This window comes from Falco peregrinus, chromosome 8 (assembly GCF_023634155.1).
Source record: "Falco peregrinus isolate bFalPer1 chromosome 8, bFalPer1.pri, whole genome shotgun sequence".
Lineage (NCBI taxonomy): Eukaryota > Metazoa > Chordata > Aves > Falconiformes > Falconidae > Falco > Falco peregrinus.
This window is the reverse complement of record NC_073728.1, coordinates 55950391-55971326: the sequence shown is the minus strand read 5'-3', so window position 1 is coordinate 55971326 and position 20936 is coordinate 55950391. Positions and strand designations below refer to the sequence as shown.

The 20936-nt window shown below is 62.0% G+C and overlaps 1 protein-coding gene across 3 annotated transcripts; it reads left to right on the top strand.

The window, feature by feature from the left end:
* Positions 1-8289: 8289 nt before the first annotated feature.
* On the top strand, positions 8290-19461 carry CDHR2 (cadherin related family member 2). 3 transcript variants are annotated; one of them, XM_055813193.1, is made up of 33 exons: positions 8290-8602; positions 8965-9043; positions 9505-9563; positions 9987-10052; positions 10142-10281; positions 10550-10603; positions 10839-10928; positions 11522-11611; positions 11952-12074; positions 12152-12295; positions 12437-12512; positions 12716-12822; positions 12902-13132; positions 13224-13379; positions 13605-13772; positions 14041-14102; positions 14196-14436; positions 14541-14777; positions 15056-15125; positions 15213-15827; positions 16091-16162; positions 16447-16496; positions 16611-16762; positions 16985-17087; positions 17168-17256; positions 17473-17547; positions 17942-18019; positions 18105-18165; positions 18271-18395; positions 18528-18641; positions 18810-18887; positions 18991-19051; positions 19260-19461. In XM_055813193.1, exons 3-33 carry the CDS (start codon positions 9518-9520, stop codon positions 19374-19376), a joined length of 3891 nt encoding a protein of 1296 aa, XP_055669168.1. In that variant the 5' UTR covers positions 8290-8602; positions 8965-9043; positions 9505-9517; the 3' UTR covers positions 19377-19461. The 3 variants fall into 3 exon arrangements, with proteins under 3 accessions (XP_055669168.1, XP_055669166.1, XP_055669167.1); XM_055813191.1 differs by having other exon boundaries at positions 19257-19461; XM_055813192.1 differs by lacking the exon at positions 8290-8602 and adding an exon at positions 8654-8780 and having other exon boundaries at positions 19257-19461.
* Positions 19462-20936: the final 1475 nt, after the last annotated feature.

Here is a 20936-nt window from a genome sequence, read left to right as displayed (position 1 = left end):
GGAGGAAAACAGCACTCTGCACTTTGACCTTGTCACTGTTTGCAGGCAGAGGCAGCACCGCACCTTTACAAGGCTGCCAGGACACAGTCTGATCCTGGGCAGAGCACCGACAGCAGGCAGAGGCCACAGATGGTGGAGATCAGTGCAGACACTCCCTTCGGACCCGCTCCAGCATCACCAGCTCCTCCATGGCCAGCAGCTATTGATGTCCTCAGGACAGCATCAGGAGAAGCCATCAATGGAGCATGGCTTACCAGTGAGGCACTGGTCATGCTCCCCGCCCAGTCAGGCTGGACTGTTTCTGTGGCAGAGCCACGTCCAGCCACGCCATATACAGCCGTGCTGAGCCCGCCTAGCCAGCTCCTGTGAGGACATCCACGCACATCCATGAGGCACATCCAGCCACAGGGTTAGAGCACATGGAAGCGGCTCAGCCCACACCTGCCCTGTGCCGTCTCAGGACCACAGCCACACACACCGCCACCAACATCACACTGCCCCAGCCTCGGAGCTCTGCCTGGAAGGGCCATGTGAGGAGCCCAAGTGACACCCTCTCTGGTGCTACAGCAAGGCTGGCCATGGACAGCAGCACTGGTCAGTGCTTCTAGGCCAGGACAAGGGATCTGTGACACGCCACGTAAGCAGGAACCCCACGTGCCAGGCAGCAGCCTTAGAAAGCTCTACCTGTGGGGGCTACTCAGGCTGAACCCATCTACTCTGCAGCCAGCAGGCAGCCCATCACGTCCCTCAAGAGAGCCAGGGACCGGCAGAACCAAAGCCTCCCCGAGCCCAGGCTCTTTAAGACACCATCTGCTGCCACAGACGGGCCGCCTCCCTTGCCCCATATATAGGTCAGGTCTGTCACCAGATTAGCTGGGGTGATTCGAGTGGTGTGAGCGCGTCTCCCACTGGAGGTATGCTCTACCCTGCCCTCTCCCCAGCACCCACTGTGCCAGCAGCTTGTCCCCACACTCTCCCTGGCCTCTCCCCCAAGTCTGGGGAGAGGAAGAGGTCCTACACCCTTTTCTCCCCTCCCCAGTACCTGGAAAACAAGTGAGAAGAAACCAGCACTAAGTACCCAGAAGCTCCCAGACTGCAGGAGGGCAGCAGGAGTGTCCCCTCTCTACCCAAAGCCTGACACAAACACCAGGGGACATGGGACACCCCAACATCAGCAGCCACCGCAGGGTGAAGTGCTTCTCCGCTGGGTAGACGGGGGGACAAGCTCCCTCCCTGCTCTGCATACCCCAGTGGAGCCAAGTTCGCTGGGAGCGGAGGCAGGACGCCTCTGCCGCGATCACGCAACACCCACTCACACCCCCAGACTGACAGCACTCCCGTCAAACGCCTCCAGCCACACACACACGTGGAGGATGCTAACATGAGGAGCGAGTAGCTGCACAGGCAGCGGAACTGATAACGCTCAGTTTCCTGTCGATCTCTCCCATGTGGATTCTCTGATGTCTAGTAGCACAGCTGAGCTGCACTGCAGATGGAGAACTAGCAGCATCTTCCTCACCGAGAGCCAAAGCCTGTAGCAAGCCAAGACCTTTGAGACAGCTACCACACTTGACCCCTACCACAACTGACACCATCCAGCAAGTTCAAAGCAGAGAGAAGACAACTCACAAATAAACAGTAACCTTGCACAAGCCTTCATTTCCTTCAGGACAGGGTAAATAATCTGCAGAGATATCTCCACCTTCCTTTGTTTGTCCTAGAAACACCAGCACAACCTGAATAGCATGACCAGAAGGCTGCTGGTGCAGCAGCCGGGTCCAGCTCAGGTACCTCTGTAGCTCAGTGGCATCAAGCAATGGGTTGTGTCCTCTGCTCTGCTGGGTGGACTCTTCTTCCCCGGCCAGAAGCATGCTGAACCACGCTCACCTGTGTCTGTCCTGGCATCCTGCTGCAGCTAGTTCCACAGCTCAGTTGCACGTGGGTGAGGGGAGAAAAGCCAATGTCACCCCATCTGTCCCCAACCTGCTGCCCAGGCAGCCTCCCTGGTCCTCCACTTCCTTTCTACCATGAGGCACTGTGGTTCAGGACTCTGTACTCCTCTACCCTTCACATTTTAGTTCTTTCAGACAGCTCTTTCCTAAAACAGACCCAATCTCTCCTCAGGCAGAGCCAGCCCACGAAGCAGGGATTCAGCCCGCCTCCCCATCCCCAGTGTCCCTGGGAGTCCCCAGCTCACCTCCACCTCTCCTCAAGCATCCCTCCGAGTCCAGCCTGCTGTCTACATGCTGCGGACAGTGTTAATAGTGTCTGCCAAGTGAGCAGCCAAGGGCAGGAGAGGCTGGGCTCCAGACACCTTCCCCACTGCTCCCGGCTGGGCTCAGGCAGAGCGGCTTTGTCTGGTGTTGCAGCTCCAGCAAAAGGATACGGGCAGAGCCAGAAGCTGGTGGACAGCAAAGAGCAATTTCGTTACCGCTCAGCAAAACGAAGCGTCTCTTGAAAGCGCTAGTGACAGTCAGGAAGTTGGGCTGGGTGTTTTGTTTTGCATTTTAAGAAGCCTGCAGGGACACCAACAACCTACAATGATCATTTTCAGAAAGAAGCTCAGAGAAACTCAGGATTTTCAGCAACCATTTACCCTCTTTTGTCCTTGATTTAAAATTTGCCAAGAGGCTGCTTACAAGATGCACCGAAACAGGCAGCGACCACTGCCTTAAGTGTAAAGGCAGCTTGCTGCAATACCTCCCCAGTACATCACTCAGAGAACCCCACACCAGCGCCTGGGGATGGTTTTAAGAGCAAAAACACGACTTCAAAGCTGACAGCCCCTGTGCACAAAGCGCGACTGTGCGGTGACAACAGAGCAGCCTGGGGCACAGGAGCCGGCTGACCTCTGCTATGGCTCTCGCCGACGGATTTTTATTGTTCACCGCTCTCCCAAAGCGCAGGCACGGAGAGAAAAGCAACTAAGACATTTGGCTCAAAATGCAAAAGCAGTCAGGGAGCCCCACCAGCACAGCAGGGAAAAGACAACCTGCTGGAGGGGACCGCAGCTCAGCACTGCCAGGCTGGGGGGAGGAAGGGCCAGAGCACGGGCCATCCCTCCCCAGGAGGCAACAGAGCCCTGGGTCACCACAACACAGGCTCAACAGAGAGGAAAGCAGCTCCTAACACACAGCACCACAGGCCAGCCCTCCATTCTGCACGGTCGAGCTGAGCTCCCTCATCCTGCTTTCCAGGGTAGCCAAGGAAAGACCACAGCTATAGCTCTGCAGCCAGCGAGGCCAGGTCTCCAGGGACTGGGCTGCAGCTGGAAAATAATATTCCCAAGGCCTGTCATGACTGCTGCTTGCTGGGGACACTGCTCACCTCGCCCTCTGCCATGCACACAGCAAAAGCCAGGAAAGCCTTCCCAAACCACCCCGCTCCAGAAAACCCAGACATCTCGTATTGGACACAGGCCCCCATGAGCTGCTTGTGCTCTCCAGGAAACGGCTCCTGCCCTGAAATGCTGAGGACTCGCCAGGTACAAGAGTGAAGGAGGAAAGGATACGCGCCCTGGGGTGGCTCTGCTGCCCAGGGAGTTGGCAGGCTGGCTTCCCCCAGCACCCTTGCAAGCTGACAGCATGGATCCATACTGCTCCCCTCCAGAACCGACCTGTCTCAGGGAGCCATGCAACATCTTCACGCAGCTCCGTGACCACAGGACTCAGGGCCTGGCTCTCCCGAGTTCCTGCCACGCCAATGTCAGAGGGCCTGTGGGAGGACTCCCCAGCACCAGCAGCTTTCTCAGACATTTTAGCAGCCTCTGGAGACATCAGACTGGCATGGACTGTGCCTGCCTGGCAGGTACACAAACCCCTTGGTCAACTATTCACCTGTACAGGACAGGTGACAAACCACGTTTCTCCAGCTCACCCTGATCAGGGAGCCAGGGGATGGTGGGAAAATGCTGTGCACTGGCTCCTCAATTCAGAGATGAAAAACCATAAGCACCCAAAAGCTCCATGCTTTTCTGCTGAAAATCAGCACAGCGCTGCTCACCGCTGGCTGCCTCACCACCACCTCCCCAGCCGTGCCCGCGGCTGGCCTCACGTGATGTTGAAGTGGATGCACACAGTAGGAGTGGCTGTAGTGACAGCGTTACAGCTTGTGTCCGACACACAGCTAAGCCCAGCAAATCCCAGCGCTCTGCAGCTCTCATTTACAAACCCCACACGCTCTGCGCAGGTACACAGGCTTCAGTGAGAGCTCAGTGCCCACAGGCCCAGGGAAATGACACCTGGAGGGAGGCAGTCCAGCAAGCACAGGGCTCCTGAACTCTCTGGTGTCCACCAGTGTGAGGACAGCCCCACACCAAGCCCCTGGAGAGCTCTTCTTACACCAGCCCCTGTTCAGGCTGGGAGCCCACCTCCCCAGGGCCAGCCCCTCTGCTATTTCAGCACAGATACTCCCACAGGGGAAGCAGGAAGACCTGGCAGGACAAGCAGGACTTCGCCCTGTCCTGCTCTGCTCCAAGCAGCTTCACTCACCGCTGCTGCTCTGGGGTGGCAGGACTTCACCAGCTCTGCAGACACCTGGAAGAAATGCTGTGAGCTGAAGCCCCAGGCCCTACCTGCCAGCTGTTATTTCATTCCTCTAACAGGTCCATAAAACAGGGATAATTAAATCTCCCCTAAACTCTCTTCCATTTAAAATAAAAATCTATAGTCCCTATTTCATTAGCTGGCTCTGGGTTTTACAGCTTGATCAATTCCCCTCGCAGAGCCACGGTCCCAGGCAGGCAGACATAAACACACAGCGGGCAGCTTCCATGGTGCAAATCAATGGGGATTCGCAGTCTCCTCTCCCCGTTCTTTGTTCCTCGCTCACCAAAGGGGAGCCACACAACATGGCAGGTAGGGACAGCGCGTTTCACCACTCAAGGGAACATCACTGCCATGCATGGCTTCCGAGGTCAGATTTAGTAGAGGCAGCAGTGATGCTCCCCCTCCAGTGAAGGGAGGGCCCAGCACGGGGCCCCAACACCCTAAAGGTGAGGCAGCTCAGCAAGCACAGAGGCAGGGTGACGCCTCTCCACTCACTCCAAGGTGAAGAAGGACGAGACTCAGCTCTCACAGCTGATGACTGGGGCCAGGGCCCTTCTCAAGCACCAGCCAGGAACCAAGAACAGCCGCCACTACTCCAACCTCCCTGCGCACAAAGCAGAAAAGACTTGTCCCAGAGACCTGAGCACACAGGCTCACCATTTCCTGCCCTTCCCAGCCCTCCACTGCTGCCCTGCCACATGCCGCCTTCCCCCAGCCAACGTGCCAGGCCGGTGGCTGGAGCAGCTGGGGCTCCAGATGGTTCTCGCCACCCCTGCAAGCCTCTCCCTCTGCTGCGGCGGGGAGCTCCTGGCAGCAGATGGAGGGACCACAGCAGCAGCGAGAGCCGCACAGACAGTGGACAGGCAGAGCACCTGCCTGCCCATGGATCAGCACACTGGGCAGTCCTTGCCCTGGGCCAGCACCCAGGTGCCACCCAGCACCTATCACACCGTTTCCCTCTGCTTCAGACACACATCCCTCCCTCCTGCCTTTGCTCAGCCAGAAAGCAGCAAGATGCCACAGTCCCCATCCTGCCGGTGCCAGGACACACCGTGGAGGCAGCCCCAGCCACACAATGCCAGTGATGGACAGACCACAGGCCTGGGCCCAAACTGCAATCTCCACCAACCTGCCTGCAGGCAGGCCAGCATACTGGTACCTACCAGGGGTACGTCACTGGGACACAGGAATAGCTGCCAGCCAGAGTGCTCAGCTCCAAGCAAGCTCTGGGGGGACAAAGCCCCGTCCCTGCATGGCTGTGTGCAGGGAGGGTGACACCAGAACCTCCCAAAAGCACCCAGGTGACTCCTGCCTCACCTCCCATGCCAACACCTGCCCTGGCTCTACTGGCACCGCCACCCGATGCAGAGGGGCACAGAGGGGTGCGGAGGGGCTGCGGCTCACCTGCTAAACCAAACCCACTGCCCAAGGGGCGTGACACCGCAGAGCGCGGCTCCCACTGCCTGGCCAGCCTCAAAGCAAACACCCAAAGGTGACAAACAAAGGCACCCAGCAGGCACTCTGCATTAGCAGTATTTTTAGACACCGCTATGGAGCCGGCCTTATTATTTTCATTGCAACGTGCATAATTACCCACCATGCACCGCAGTGACATCAGACGCAGCCCGCTCCCCTCTGACAGCCAGCGAGGCCGGCGCCCGCTCCTCCTCCCCGGGCTCCCGGCCTCAGGGACTGAGCTGCCCACCCCGCAGAGCCCCGCACACCTCCCCGGGCACGGCCTGCCCTGCGCAGGGGGCCTGGGGTGCAGGCAGCGGAGCAGAAATGGGTGCAGGTGGCAGAGGGACCGAGCGAGGCAGTGACACAGGGTGGCAAAGAGACGAGCACGGGGCCAAGCTCCACATCTGCAGGCAGGCTCAGCCAGCTGGGCTGGAGCACAGGACCAGCACCGAGCTTGGGGCCGAGATGTCAGCGCAAAACCGCGCCTCGCAGGAAGAGGGGCTGTCCCCGTGTGGAGGGACAGGACAGCACCCGTGGGGCCTCGGGCTGCCCACGGGGCTGAGCTCCCGCCCAGGAAAGCAAGTCCTGGAGCACATCCCACCTGGATGGAGCACGCCCCAGCTGCCCGCAGCCCGGCGCCACGCACCCTCTGCGGGACAGGGCTGCCACGGGCGCCACGCACCACCCGCACTCACCGCAGGGTCGGTGCCACGGCCCGTCCCGCTGCCCCGGGAGCCGCCACCACCCCACCCGTCCCTTGGGGCTTATTTGTCTCCTACCTCTCCCCCACTCACAACTTTCTGAAGAGTTTTGCCGCTTTCCATCCGCTCCCCTCGCACACGCCGGGGGCTCGCCCTCAGCCGGGCCCCGCTCACCGACCCCGGGTCGGGCAGCAGGGCCCGGGGGCTCCGGCAGCGGCGGCCGCAGCACCGCGGGGTGCCCGGCGAGGCGGGGGCGCAGCAGCGGCCTCGGCAGGAGCCACCGGCTCACGCCCAGCCGGGGCCGCGGGAGCCCCCCGAGGAGGCGCTCCGACCGGGGCAGCCCCCGCGCTGCCAGGGAGGCCCCGGGGGCGGCAGGGCTCCGGCCGGTGCCCCAGGCAGCGCCACCGCGGGCCCCCCGCCCCCGAAGGGCTCCCCGAGAACCGGGGGCTCCTCCCACCGGCGTGCGGCTGCCGGTGCACCGGGCCCCGCTGCCCTCTGCGGCCACCTCCCCCGAGCCCCGGCACTCAGCGCAGCCCCCGCCCCCGCGCACCGGGCCCTGCGCTCGGCCCCGGCCCCGGTACGCCGCGCCCCCCCCCGCCTGCCCGGCCATCCGCCCCCTCCGAGCCACCCCGGCCCGGCCCGGCTGCCCCCCGCCGCGCACCGGGCCCCGCTTGCTTCTTCGTCCGTCGCACCGGGCTTCGCCGGCCCGCGCATCCGTCCCCCGAGCACCGGGCCCGGCCTGCGCCCTGCACGGGCTCTGCCTGCCGCCCTCCCCGCTGCCCCGGGGCCGGCCTCCCCACCCCGCTGCACGGGCTCTCCCTACCTCCTTCCCCAAGCCCCGGGCCCAGCCCGCCGCCTTTTCCCGGTGCACCGGCCCTGCCCCGCGCAGCCCAGGCCCGCGGCCGCCGCCGCGCCCCGTACCTACCGGAGGCGCGCCCCCAGCGCTCGCGGGCCGCTCGGTGCCTGCCCCGGCCCTGCCTGCCGCTCAGCCCGCTCGCATGGCGCGGCGGCCGGGCCCGCCGGGCTCGGTGTCCGTCCCGGTGCCGCTCCCGCTCCGGCCTCGGCCCGGCCTCAGCCCCGCCTCATGGCGCCCCTGCGCCCGCCGCCCCGATGGAACCGGCCGCGCCACCACCACCACCCCGCGCCGCGCCGATGGGCGCGCCCGCTCCCCTCCCGCCGTACTATGCCCAAGCGCGGCGCCACCCAAACCGCGCTGTAGGGCGCTCCGGCCGTAATGCTCCGAGTGGCAGCGCACACCAAAGCCGGACCGGGGCTGTGCTGGGGAAGATATCCCGGGCCAGCCCTTCGGAGGAGTGGGGCGTTCCGGGACAGCCACAGGCAGTTTGTAGAGGGGTGTCCAGCACCAGCCCCGGGGGGCTCAGCGGGTTAATCCTGGGCCAGCCCAGGGGTCTCCAGGAGTACCCCCAGGCAGCCCATGGGGTGTCTGTGGGGGTGTCCCGAGGCAGCTTTTGCATGGGCTGGGGGGGGTCCTCGACCAGCCCTGGAGGGGCTTGCTGAGGGGGATCTCCCAGGCTGGGCCCCTGTAGCCCCTTCTCTGCAGGCTCCCTGACCCAGGTGTGCAGTGAGATGGGGACCTCGGAGCAGGGTGGGTGGCTGGGGGAATCCCAGAGCTTCCCGGCCATCCAGACCCCGTGGGTTCCCCAGGGAACAGGGGTGAAGGGAGCCCGATGCCACAGAGGTGGGGGTCCCACAGGCCCAGGGCTGGCCATGCCCCTCTCACCGCCCGCCACCTCCCATCCTTCTTCTGCCTGAATGGAGCTGCACAATCCACCCTTGTCCCCAGTGTGTCCCAAGTAGGTCAGGGAGGCTGGTCCAAGCCCCTGCAGAGGGGAGCGGGTGGCAGAGGGGTGCAGAGGGCCCCAGGCACCCACGCAGGTAGCTGCACCACGGGGTTGGTGCCCACCCCCTGTCCCGGTGGGACCCTGGTGTCCCCAGCCCAGGGGCTGTGGGGCATTTCCCCAGCCCCTCTCCAGTCCCCTGGGGCGGTTCAAGATCCCTCTGCATCCCTGCAGGCTCTGCATCCCTCCTGGGAGCCGGAGTCCCATGGGTGCAGGTTGGGGTGGCTGAATCATGGGGGAAGGCACCCAGTGTGGGGACCTGGGGGGCTGGGGCTGGGGACCGAGCGTCGAGCTGGACTGGGCAGGAGCTGGGGGATGAACACAAGGAATAAGGAAGATGAGGGAGGTATCTCTCACCCCTTAATTGCAGTTAATAATTGATGAATGTGTTTACTGCAGGAGGCAAAGGTCTCTGGTGGTGTCAGGGTGCGAGCGCAGAGCAGCCCGCCCAGCAGCATCCCAAGTGACGCAGCCACAGGTAAGGGATGTCGGCCCCTGCCCTGGCCCCTATGGGCATTGGGGTCCATCTTGGAGGGAGGTGGGGGTGTCTGTTGGCTGTCGGGCTGCCCACAGGCCGTGACATGAGGAGGGGGACACCACCATGATGTCATGGATTGCTCTTGGGCTCCAAGCGCTGCTTGGAGAGGCCCAGTTGAGCCCAAACAATGGAGCCTCCAGCCATGCCCAGAAGAGGCTCCTGGGGTCCCCAAGCACCCCTATGATCTCCGGCACCTGGAGGCCAACCCTGTCCCCCTGTGCCACGTCCCCAAGAAGCCTGTGCTCGGTGATGTGGCACAAAGCCTGGTGCTTGCTCACCAGCCTGGCTCAGCAGAGGGGACTGTCCCCCCCACAGCTCCTCCTGTGCCATCCCCCAGAAGGGATGTGGGGTGGCTGGTGGCAGCAGGCAGCCGTCAGCCTCAGGTGCTTGTTCTCCTACAGGCGTGCAGGCAGGATGGCATGGAACTCACTGGTGCTGCTCCCCTTCCTCCTGGTGACAGGTGAGGACTTTGCTCGACAGCTGGCACGGGTGGATGGGAGGCTTTGGAGGCTTTCAGCCCCCAGCATTCATTCTGAATTCCCTGAGGACAGCTAGGACCCCCAAAACAGCTGCCCACCCCAATGGCACCTTGGTGACCCAATGACAGCCTTGCTGCTCCAGGGCAGGCAGAGCAGGCAGGCGGCTCCGCAGTGTGGATCACATCTGGCATGGGTGCTGCAGCTGGAGTTGTCCTCCAGCTGGAGGTCTGGAGGTGGGAGGTGTGGGATGATCACGGGGAAAGTGAGGGCTGGTTCGTTCACCTGCCTCACCTGGAGACCAAATCCACAGCTGGGAGCTGGGGTTGGAGCTCAGTAGGTGCTTCTGGGTGCAGGGTGCTGGTGGAGCTCGGTGCAGGGGTGGTGCTCAGCCCATCTCCTTGTAGTTTCAGGCAACGCAGCTCCCTTCTTCAACATGACCTTTGTCTACGTGCCTGAGGACCTGGAGCTGGGTGAGTGGGGAAGTCTCGCAGAAGCTCTGGGGTGCAGGAGGAGTGGCCGGGGGTCCTTGGGCAGGGGCTGACACTGCCTGTGCCCCCAGGCCAGCATGCTTTCCAGCTGACAGCTACTGACATAGACGGGGACCCACTCACCTACAGCATCAGTGGGCCAGAGGCCTTCTACTTCTCTGTTGATGCCCAGACAGGCAACGTGATGCTGAGGAACACCCTGGACCGTGAGGTAAGAGGAGACCAGGGCAGATGTCCCTGCCTGAGCTGGGCAGCCTGTGGTGGTGAGGACAGAGGGCAGAGCCACGAGCCCTGTGGGAGAGCTGCTCACAGTGCTACTGTGGGTCACCCCCTGGCCCTGGAGCCCAGCTCTGGTGGGGGGAAAGCCATTTGGGAGAAGCATCCCACCCAGGGATGGTATGTGGGAGGGCACTGAGGCTTAACTGCCCAAGGACTAAGCTTCACCTGGCCTGACCAAGTCCTGCCTTGTGTTCCCCCAGCTCCATGCCAGGCTCACCATCACCGTCAGGGTGTCTGATGGGATGAACGATGCAGTGAGTGCTGGGGCATGGGCTGGGTGGCTGAAGTGGGTGATGGGAACAGGGAAGGGAGCAGGGTCTCGGTGGGACTGTGGATGAGGCTCGGTAGGGAAGGGCGTTGGAGGTGGGCTTTGCCCAGGGGTGGGTGATGCTGGCTGGCTCCGGAGCCATGGTGGCCACAGGGTGCCAAAACTGCACCCAACTCTGCCAGGCACCATCTCCCACACCCATCACATGTCCTCCCTGGTAGGTCTCCAGAAAACTCACAATCATCGTGGAGGACCGTAATGACAACGCCCCGGTCTTCCAGCACCTGCCGTATGAAACATCCATCCCCGAGGTACCTCCCTGGGACCTCCTGGCCCCTGTGGGCAGCAGGATAGGGGTGCTGGGTGGCTCCTGTGGCATGAGTGTGCTGGTAGCAGGACAACAGTGCACCAGGAAGGGGGTGACCCCCACACCTGGGTGTGTGGTGATGGTGGGCATGGGCATGGGGCAATGGTGCAGCCCGCACGGCTGACCTGGGAGCGCTCCATGCCGGGGCAGTTCCCGGCAGGTGCCTCTGTGACAGTCCAAGGCGCTGACACATGGATGGGACTCTGCCCTTGTGATGAGTTTCTGACCAGGGAGTGCCCAAGCTGCCGCTCAGCCCACGCCAGGGTGAGGCAGGATCAGGGTGCAGACAGGGAGTGGGGCTGATCCCAGCTCCCCCCCAGGGCTGGGGGGCAGGCTCTGCTCCCAGGGAGAGTGGCAGGGGGGATCGTGCCTAGCATGAGCAAGGGCAGTAGCTCATTCCTGCGTGGGGATGCACTGGGCAGCCCCTGGAACCCTGTGGGGCCAGACCACCCCACAGGAGGACTGTCAGGGGCCTGGCCCAGCACCAACCCCCCTGCTCTCCTGGGTGATGCCACAACCACCCTCCTGTGTGCCCAGAACATGAAACCCAACAGCACCATCTACACCGTGTTTGCCAATGACAGCGACACAGGGAACGCCTCCAAAGTCAGCTACAGCATCGAGGAGGTGAGCACAGTTCATTGCAGAGTGGGGCATGCCATACCCCAAAGCCACCCCTGAGCCACCCCTGTGGGACAGAGGTGCTGGGGGACCCGGACAGGGGCAGCCCCGTGGCTCTGCAGGAGCAGGGGTACGTGTTGGGTCAGGAGGGCTGGCTCTGCACCCGCTGGGCGGTGGGTGCAAGGTGCTGAACAGTTGCAAACTGGGGATGAGCCAGGTGATAGGGGGTCCCCACGGTCCGTGGGCCAAGCTCGGCAGAAGGGTGGGGGTTTAGCTCCCGTCTCTGCTGGGGGACCTCTGCTCCCTGCCTTGGTGGCAGGGTGATGAATTGATGTCCCCTGCTCAGGTGATCCCAGACAGCATGAAGAATCAACAGCTCTTCTACATCCTGTCCAACGGGAGTGTGATGCTCAATGGCTCACTGGACTATGCCAAGAACACCTTCTACCAGCTCAAGATCCTCGCCATGGTGGGGGCCAGCTGGGCTGGGGGAGCGGGACTGCCAGGTAAGGGGGCTGTGGGACTAACAGGTACTCTGCTCCCCAGGACAGCGGGGGCATGCTGCACAATGAGTTGATCTTCCAGAAGAGCTCAACCTACCTGACCCTGACTATTCGTGACCTGCCCAACCTGGACCCACGGTTTCTCAATGAGCCCTACTCCGGCTCTGTGCCCGAGAACTGTGCCCTGGTAAGGAGCCCACCTACCCCAGTGGCATGTCCCTACCCCTGGCCCTCCCTGGGGGCTCTGACACCCCAGGGTGCCGGACCACCAGGCATGGGTGCTGCTGGAGACATCCTAGGTCCTGCCCTGATGGCCATGTCCCTGCAGGGCACCACTGTGCTGACCGTCACCGCTATGGACAGAGACACAGGGGTGAATGATGAAATCTCCTACAGCATCACCAGTGAGTGATGGGGCAGGGCAGGATGGGCAGGGGGTGAGCAGCAGCAGGGGGGGATGGGTAGGCAGGGTTATCAGGCAGCAAGGGGCACCACAGAGACTGGTTCTGGGCTCCCAGGTGCCGCCAGCCTGCCTTTCTGGCAGAGAGAGGGCCAGGCCTGCGTTTCTCGGTGACTGCAGCTGGTTCCTGCTGTCCCCTTGCCCTAGATGCCAGCATTCCCTTTGCTATCAATGACACAACGGGCATCATCACTGTGAGCGGGTCCCTGGACCGTGAGCAGCTGCCAGGCGAGGAAGTGCTGCTGGAAGTCGTGGTGAGTAGGAGGCAGCAAGGGGAACCCCATCTTCATCCTCTCCCCGAGCCCCTCCAACCTGCTTTCTCCTCCTGTCCAGGCACGTGAGAAGAAGCTGGACATCCACCTCAAGGTGGCCCAGGCCAGCACCCTGGTGACAGTCATGGTGACCGATGTCAATGACAACAAGCCCCAATTCTACCACTGCTCCCTCCCCAGCTGCAACTTCTCCACTGGTGCCCAGAACAACTTCAGGGGCAACATCATAGAGCACTCCTCCTCCAGACTGCCCGTGTCCAACCTCAGCATCGTTGCCCATGACCCGGACAAGGTGGCAGCCTGCCCAGGGACCTGGGCCAGGGTGCAGGTGTCTGTCCTGCCTGGACTACCCACCCTCATTCCTGCGTTTCTCTCCCTGGCAGAGCATCAACAGCAATTATGGGCTGTACCTGCAGGGCCCGAATGCCAGCGCCTTCACTGTCTCCCCCACAAAGATCGTGGGCACAGGGGAGGTCCAGCTGCTGGTGCAAGACCCGTCTTCTGTGGACTACGAGATAAGCCATTTCATGGTGGTGCAGGTGGGACCTGTAGTGCTGGCTTGCCATGGGGACAGTCCCAGCTCCCTGCATATGCCAGGGTACAGGGGACACATAGCCCTTCTCCTGCAGGATTCAGAAGCCAAAGCAGAACACGCCTTTGCCCTGGCAACTTGTTTGGTGCATGGGGGCTGGGCTGGAGTGTGAAAAGTCTCTTTCTCATGTTTGGGGAACCATGGGAGACACTGTCGCTTCTCTGTCCTGCAGATCGTTGCTAATGACACAGGGAACCCCACAAACTGCTGCTCCACAGCCACCGTGACCATCAGCATCACTGACAGCAATGACCACATCCCTGAGTTCCCCCAGAGCACCTACAGCCTGAGCGTGATGGAGAACAGCCCTGCTGGCACCATCATCTCCCTAAACATCACGGTCAGGCGCTGGGCAGGGAGCAGCCACAGTTTACATCCCCCAAGCAGGACGCTGGGCACCCCTGGCTGCTAGTGCAGTTTGTGTTGAGGGCACTGGTCTCTCCATGCACACAGAAAGGAGACAGTGACAGTGGGCCCACAGGGTGTGGGACCTCGTGCCCATCAGGGCCATGTTTTTGGGGTGCTCACTGCCAGCAGCCAGTGCCCCAGAATCATCACTGCTCTGGGGGCTGAAACAAATTGACCAGATGCTTCCTTCTCTTTTTTAGGCCTATGATCCGGACAGTGGTGCCTGGGGCCAGATCACCTACCAGCTGCTCCCAGAGAACATGTACGTAGGGGCACAGCCATCCATGACTGGGGCATCATCCTGGCGAGGGGGCTCCAGGCCTGAGCGCCAGTGACGGTTCTGTGTATGCTGTAGCCGTAAAATCTTCATGGTGAACACCACGACTGGGGCACTGCTGGTGCAGAATGGGAGCTTGCTGGACCGGGAGACTCGTTCCATCTACTACGCCAACCTCCAGGCCAAGGATGGGGGCAACCTAGTGGGCACCACAGTGCTGGAGATCACTGTGCTGGATGACAATGACATAGCACCCATCATCACCGGCTCCTACTTCATCTCAGTGGAAGAGGGGCAGAACGTCAGAACGCAGATCCAGGTGTGCACCAATGGAAGTGGAGGGGATGATGGGGGTTGTCGGAGAGGAGCAGAGATTGTCCCCAAGGTGCCAGACAGCCCCATTCCAACTGCTGACCTTTTCAGGCCATTGACAACGACGAGCCTGGCAATAACAACAGCAAATTAGGCTTCAAGATCTTGCCAGGACCGTTCAGTGACAACTTCACCATCAATGCGGCCACAGGTGAGATGCACAGCAAGGAGCCGCTGGACCGCGAGGCCTTGGAAGATGCGCGGGGGCAGATGGTTGTGACGGTGGAGGTGTACGACCACGGCGTGCCGCAGCACACCACCTCAGTGAACGTCACCATCACTGTGGGGGTGAGCCTTGGGCACAAGCGGGGACACACTGGGGCAGGCAAGGGCTTGGAGACGGGATGAACGGGCAGGGAGGGAATGTGGGATCCCTGGCCGTGGCACAGGCACCGTGTCCCCAGGCTCTCTGTGAGGGCAGGTGAAATAGCTGATCCAGGGAGGCAGGAGAGGGTTTGTGTGCCTCCTGCCCGTGGGCAGACAGGTGCCCATACTCCTGTCCCCAGCCAGCTCTTGGGGACCCTGTTTCCTGGAGCAGCTATAACCGTGTGCTTTGTCTTCTGCAGGACATGAATGACAATGCACCCGTGTTCCTCAGCCAGTCCTATAATTTCTCAGTCTTTGAAGACTCTCCAGGTAGAAGTTGCGTGGCCAGGCTCATGGGACCAGCAGTGGTCCAGAGTCAGTGCCTGCTGGCTGCTGAGTGTCTGTCTCCATCTGCAGGATCCCTCGTGGGTGAGGTGGAGGCCACAGATGCCGACCGAACAGAGATAAATTCCCGCATTTCCTTCCTACTTCAGAGGGGCAGTGGTTCCAGCAATTTCTTGATCCGCTCGTCCTCCCTGGGGCCAGGGCACTACAGCGGGCAGCTGTCCGTAGACCCTGACATGTCCCTGGACTATGACACCCTGCAGCAGAAGTCCTTCTCCTTGGTGGTGCTGGCAGAGAACACAGCTGCGGACAATGTGGGGGACAAGGCCAACGTCTCGGTGGTGGTCCACATCCTAGACATCAATGACGAGCCCCCCACTGTCCTGCTGCCCTCGCTGCAGGATGTACGCGTGAGCGAGAACGGCACGCAGCAGGGTCTGGTCCACACACTGCTCGTCTCTGACCCAGACACCAACCACTCGCTGGTCTTCAAGAAGCTGGCAGTTGCCTGCTTCAAGGGGGCGAGCAGCGCTGGGGAGGTGTGCTGGGACTGGTTTGTGCTGGCACCCAATGGCTCGGTGCTGGTGAACAGCTTGGACATTGACTATGAGTTGTGTGACAGGGTGGTGCTCACGCTGCGGGCTGAAGATTTGTACACTGAGAAGGGCAACCGCTACAGCCAGAACGGTATGACACCCACTCCCTGCTCCTGCCACCACCACTGGGCGTGATGGGTGGTGGGACCTGCCTTTCCCACCTCCCAGGAGGAGCTGTGGGGAGTAGGGCAGGAGCCAGGTGGTTTGGCAATGGAGGGAGGGTGCCCCCAGCACTTTTGGTCCCTGCCACCAGACACCTGTGCCTGCTAGGACAGGGCTCCCATGGGAAGCGGAGGAGGGTGCTGCAGGGCTGCTCTGTTGGTGACTGGAGCTCTGCTTTTGGGGCATTTGCAGAAACCCTGCAGATCCTCATCACTGATGTGAATGACAACACGCCGCTCTTCCTGCCCATCTCGGAGACCTTTGGTGAGCAGCTGGGGTTGGTGTGTCCTGTGGGCTCCTCTCTGCACCCGCATATGCTCTGCCACACTGCTCAGCAGTGGGGACCTTCCCCAGCCAGGACAGGGCTGTGAGAGGTGCAGGGGCCAGGCTGGGGTTACTCCATGCTTTCCATGAAGGCTGTGGGGCTGAGGGCAGTGGGGGGATGCTCGGAGCTCTGCTGAGCCCTGGGGCTGCATGGGCATGGGGTCTGCAGCAAGCCTGGCTGCACACCAGCATGACCAGGCTATCCGCCTGTCTTTCCCCGGCAGTGGTTGTCCCTGAAATCTCTCCCGTGGACCTTCAAGTGGCTACCGTGAAGGTGAGGAGCTGTGTGCATGTGTCTGTCTGTCTGCGGAGCTGGGCTTGCCTGTCTGCACCGTGGGCAGGTGGTGGCTCTTCCCATCTGTGCTCCTGCCACACTTTGTCCCTGCAGGCCACGGACGCTGACTCAGGGCTCAAAGGAACCATCACCTTCTCCATCGTCAGCGTGGTGCTCGTGGAGGGCAATGGGGCCAGCCGGCCCTTTGAGAACCTCTTCAAGGTGGTGCCAAAGCCCGAGCAGGACGGCTACATCGGGAGCATCCAGTGAGGCCATGGGTCCAGGCCAGGGCTGGGGGAGAGCAGCTCGGCTCCTGCCTGCTGGGAGGCAGACGTTCAGGCAGGGCCAGCACAGGCTGGAGAGGGGACAAAGCTATCCTGGGGTCCTGCCCTGGGCATGGTGGCAGGGTGGAGCTTGGGGGATGGCAGTGCCATCCTGGGGACATCCTGTGCAGCCCAGTGGAATTGTTGATGTTCCTGTCCTTGCAGGGTGGCCAGCAACCTCGATGGCTCGCTGAAGGGGCAGTACCAGGTGACAGTGGAAGCTCAGGACTGTGAGGCACCAGTGCACAGAGCACAGACCACGCTGAATGTGAGTGTCACCCCCATCCCCCCATCTGGGGACACGCTGCACCCTGCCCAGCCCCACTCACTCCCGCTTTCCACATGCAGATCTTCACAGTGGATCAGAGCTACCGTGTTCGCCTCCAGTTTCTGGCAGCAGTGGATCAAGTCCAGAGTAACTCTGAAAAGATCAAAGTGTAAGGGCTGCCAGGCCGGGGCTGGGGGTGCACGGCTGCGCAGCAGGGGACACAAGCACGGTGGCCGTGTCTCCCAGCTTCATGAACCATGGATGGGACAGGGGAGGCAGGTCCCCACCACAGCTGGGGGTTGCAGGGGGTCCAGCTGCTTTCTACACCCATGGGCACAGCAGCAGGATGCCAGGCCCAGCCTCCCTCTATCCCTCCTGTTCCTAGGGCACTGACCACTGCGACCAAGGCAGGGGTCTACGTGGTGGCCATCCGGAGCATGGAGGACACCCGCACCTCCCAGTGAGTTGGGCTCTGCAGGTGGTGGGGAAGGAGATGCGCTGGTGGCATTGCGGGGGGATCACCCAGGGGCAGGGCACCACGTACAAGGTGTACAGGCAAGACCTGTACACCGAGAAGGGCAACCGCCACAGCCAGAACAGTATGGCACCCACGCCCTGCTCCTGGCACCACCACTGGGCATGGTGGGTGGTGGGACCTGCCTCTCCCACCTCCCAGGAGGAGCTGTGGGGAGTAGGGCAGGAGCCAGGTGGTTTGGCAATGGAGGGAGGGTGCCCCCATCCCATGGATGGGACAGGGCAGGCAGGTCCCCACCACAGCTGGGGGCTGCAGGGGGTGCAGCTGCTTTCCAGCTGCACCACCGCAACCTGCTCACCCCATCTCTTTGATCCCACAGGGTGGAAGCCAAGTCGGTGATGGAGGCATACTTCGTCTACAGCAATGGCACTGCCCTGGACGTCAACCAGCTGAGCATGTGTGTGCTGGGACGGGGGCCATGCACAGGCACTGCCACGTGCCCGCACTGGCGCTGCCGCTCATGCCTCCACTTTCCTTGGCAGGCTCATACAGTCTGACCCGCTGGTCCTGGCTGAGCTGGTGAACTTGGGCCTGGCTGTCATCGTGAGTGGGGCTGGGCAAGGGGCACAGGGAGAGGGCTCCAATGTGGGGCTGGGGGGAGGGGAGTCTCCTGGCTGGGGCTGTGCCCTCACCCCTGCTCTGTGCCAGGGCCCCGGCGAGGTGGCAAAGCCCACCAGGGAGACAGAGTTCATTGGTATCATCGCAGGACTGGCAGTGTTCCTGCTCGTCTTCATCCTCATCATGACCCTGGTCTTGGTTCTCACTACCAGGAGGTAACTGCACTGCCCTCATCCTCACCGGTCCCCCCAGACACAGACCCACCCTCCATCCCCCTCCTGCCTGCCCCATCGCATGGCCCAGCTCCCCCTGCCCTTCCCACCCACCGCATTCCTGGGGCTTTGCAGCTACAAGAGGAAGCTGAGTGCGATGAAAGCTCTGAAGGTGGCCACAACATACAGCCCTGCCACTGCCCAGCAGGGAGCCGGCATCCCTGGCACCAACCAGTACAACGCAGAGGGGTGAGTGGGGGGCTCCCTGCGGCAGAAGGGAGGAGCCCAGGCACGTCCCCCCCCCCAGGGGCTGCAGGGCTTGCTATCACACCCCTCATGCCCGGGGGACATGGCTGCCCGAGGCTACCCCTGCAGCCCCATGGGATGGTCACTCACCTGCCACCCATCCCTGGCCAGGGCCAACCCCATGCTGAACCTCTCGCTCGATCCCTCCCACGACCTCGGCTTCCACGAGGACTCCAGCTCTGTGACCAGGTAAGCTCTGCAGTCAGGTCCCAAAGACCAGGGGGCCATCACCCTCCATACCCACTCTGCCAGTGCTTGGACCCTCTTCTACCCCCCATCCTCTGCTCTCCAGCGTGAATTCCCTGGATGAAAACACAGTAAACGCACCCAGGGATGACAACATCAGTGCCAAGGTAAGTTTGCAAAGAGCTGCTGATGCCCAGCAGGGAGTCCTGCCACTGCATGCCACATCCTCTCTGCTGTGGTCTCTGGGCTCCTGGACACTTTGTGTCCCTTCCACCCCATCCCCTTGACAGCCCTCAGCTCCTGGGAAGGACAGGAATATCCCTGTCCCCCATCTCTGTCCCCATCCCCTCTGACCATGCTCTCCCCCTGCAGCAGGACGAAGCGCAGCTGAAGGAACCCACTGACAAGGAGGTGCTGGTGGCCGCCCTGAACCTGAAGGAGCCCACCAAAACAGCATACACCAACATTACCTTCACCACCACGGACTTGTGAGCAGGCACAAGGGGTGCAGCAGGGCCAGAGCAGGACTCGGGCAGCTACTTTGATGATGTGTTCAGAGGCTGGCAATAAATCTGTCCCACAGGGGTCATGGTGTCCTGTAGCCATCAGCCCATCTGCCTGGGGGCTCAGCCAGCTTGGAGTCATCCCTCCCAGCACAAGGTGCCAGTTTCAGGCCAGGCTGGTGCCAGAGGGCAGGCGAGTGCCACCATGGGGTTCAGCCTGGCTTCTTGTCCCCAGGACCCTTCCCTGGGCTGTCCCACTGTCCACTAACCCTGCTCAGACTCAGGGGAGGGAGGTGCAGGCAGCCCAGTGCAGAGGTTTGTGCAAGGTTTTATTACCCAACATCCACATTGACAGGTTGGTCCTCCCACCCCCTTCCTCCCTGACACCCCCAAAAAAGAAATGAAGAGGGAAAAAAAAGAAGTAGGTGATGACGCCTCAGCACCGGTGGGCTGGAGCTCGACAGTGTGGGGCTGGAGGTGTGAGACAGCCCAGGGCAGGGTAGCAGCGGGGTGCCCCCAGGTCTTCCCCAAGTGGCCACGGCACCCCTTGAGCACCCCAAGGCACTGAGCAGAGCCAGCTCCGGGCGAGTGCTGCAGCACAGAGCAGGCACTGGCCACCGCACTGGCTGTCGGCTTCAGCGAGCCCTTCGCAGCCCCCCACAGGGCAAGAGACAGCCCAGGATGTACAACGGGGATTTGGGGGGGTGGGGGTGGGGCAAGACTTGCCCCTTAGGCAGGGGAGGCGGCTGCACTGGTGACCGCAGCACCTCGAGCCCTACTGCACCTCTGCCCAGAGGGGATGGTGCAGCTCCCCAAGCATCACCTGTTTGCATCCCTCTATCAGGCACTGGGCACAGGCCTGGGCCCCTGCTCGCTGTGGCACTGTGGGGCTGGTCCTCTGCATGGGGCCGGTCCTCTGCATGGGGCCAGGCTGGAGAGGCCAGGACCCACGTTTTGGCAGGATGCAGCAGTGCTGCTGGCCACAGGGATGCTCACCCCGCTGCATGCCAGCCCTTCACTCCCAATTCTCTCCAGCCTTACAGGGTGCAGGCAACGTAGGAAAAATGTTTGAAAAGAGGGTCACGGCCCTGCAGGCCACCAGGGAGGAGGTGGCTCCAGGTAGGATGTGCACGGCTGAAAGTGTCTCTTAAAAAGCTCCAAAAATGCAAACACAGTTCGATAAAAGCCCCCCTCCCCCCACCCTGTAAAACCCCTGCTGTAAAAAGTGGTAGCGCTTTGCAGCTGCATCCCGGGCTGCTGTCAGAGGAGAGCAGTCAGCGGGCTGGAAGGACCCATGTCGGGACACGCACCCACATCCCCGGTGCGTGGGGGCTCTCTGGCACCGAGGTGGCTGGACGTGCCCAGTGGCAGGGCAGGCTTCATCTCCACTGCCAGCTGTGGTAAGAGTCTGCCCTGGGCTCTGGTGGCTGCTCCCGGGTAGGGGGAGCTGGGGGCCACGGGGACAGTCTCCACAAGCGCCTCCAGCCACGGTGACAGGAACGAGCAGCTCTCCACCACAAGCGTGGCCCCAGTCTTTCCCATTTGAGAT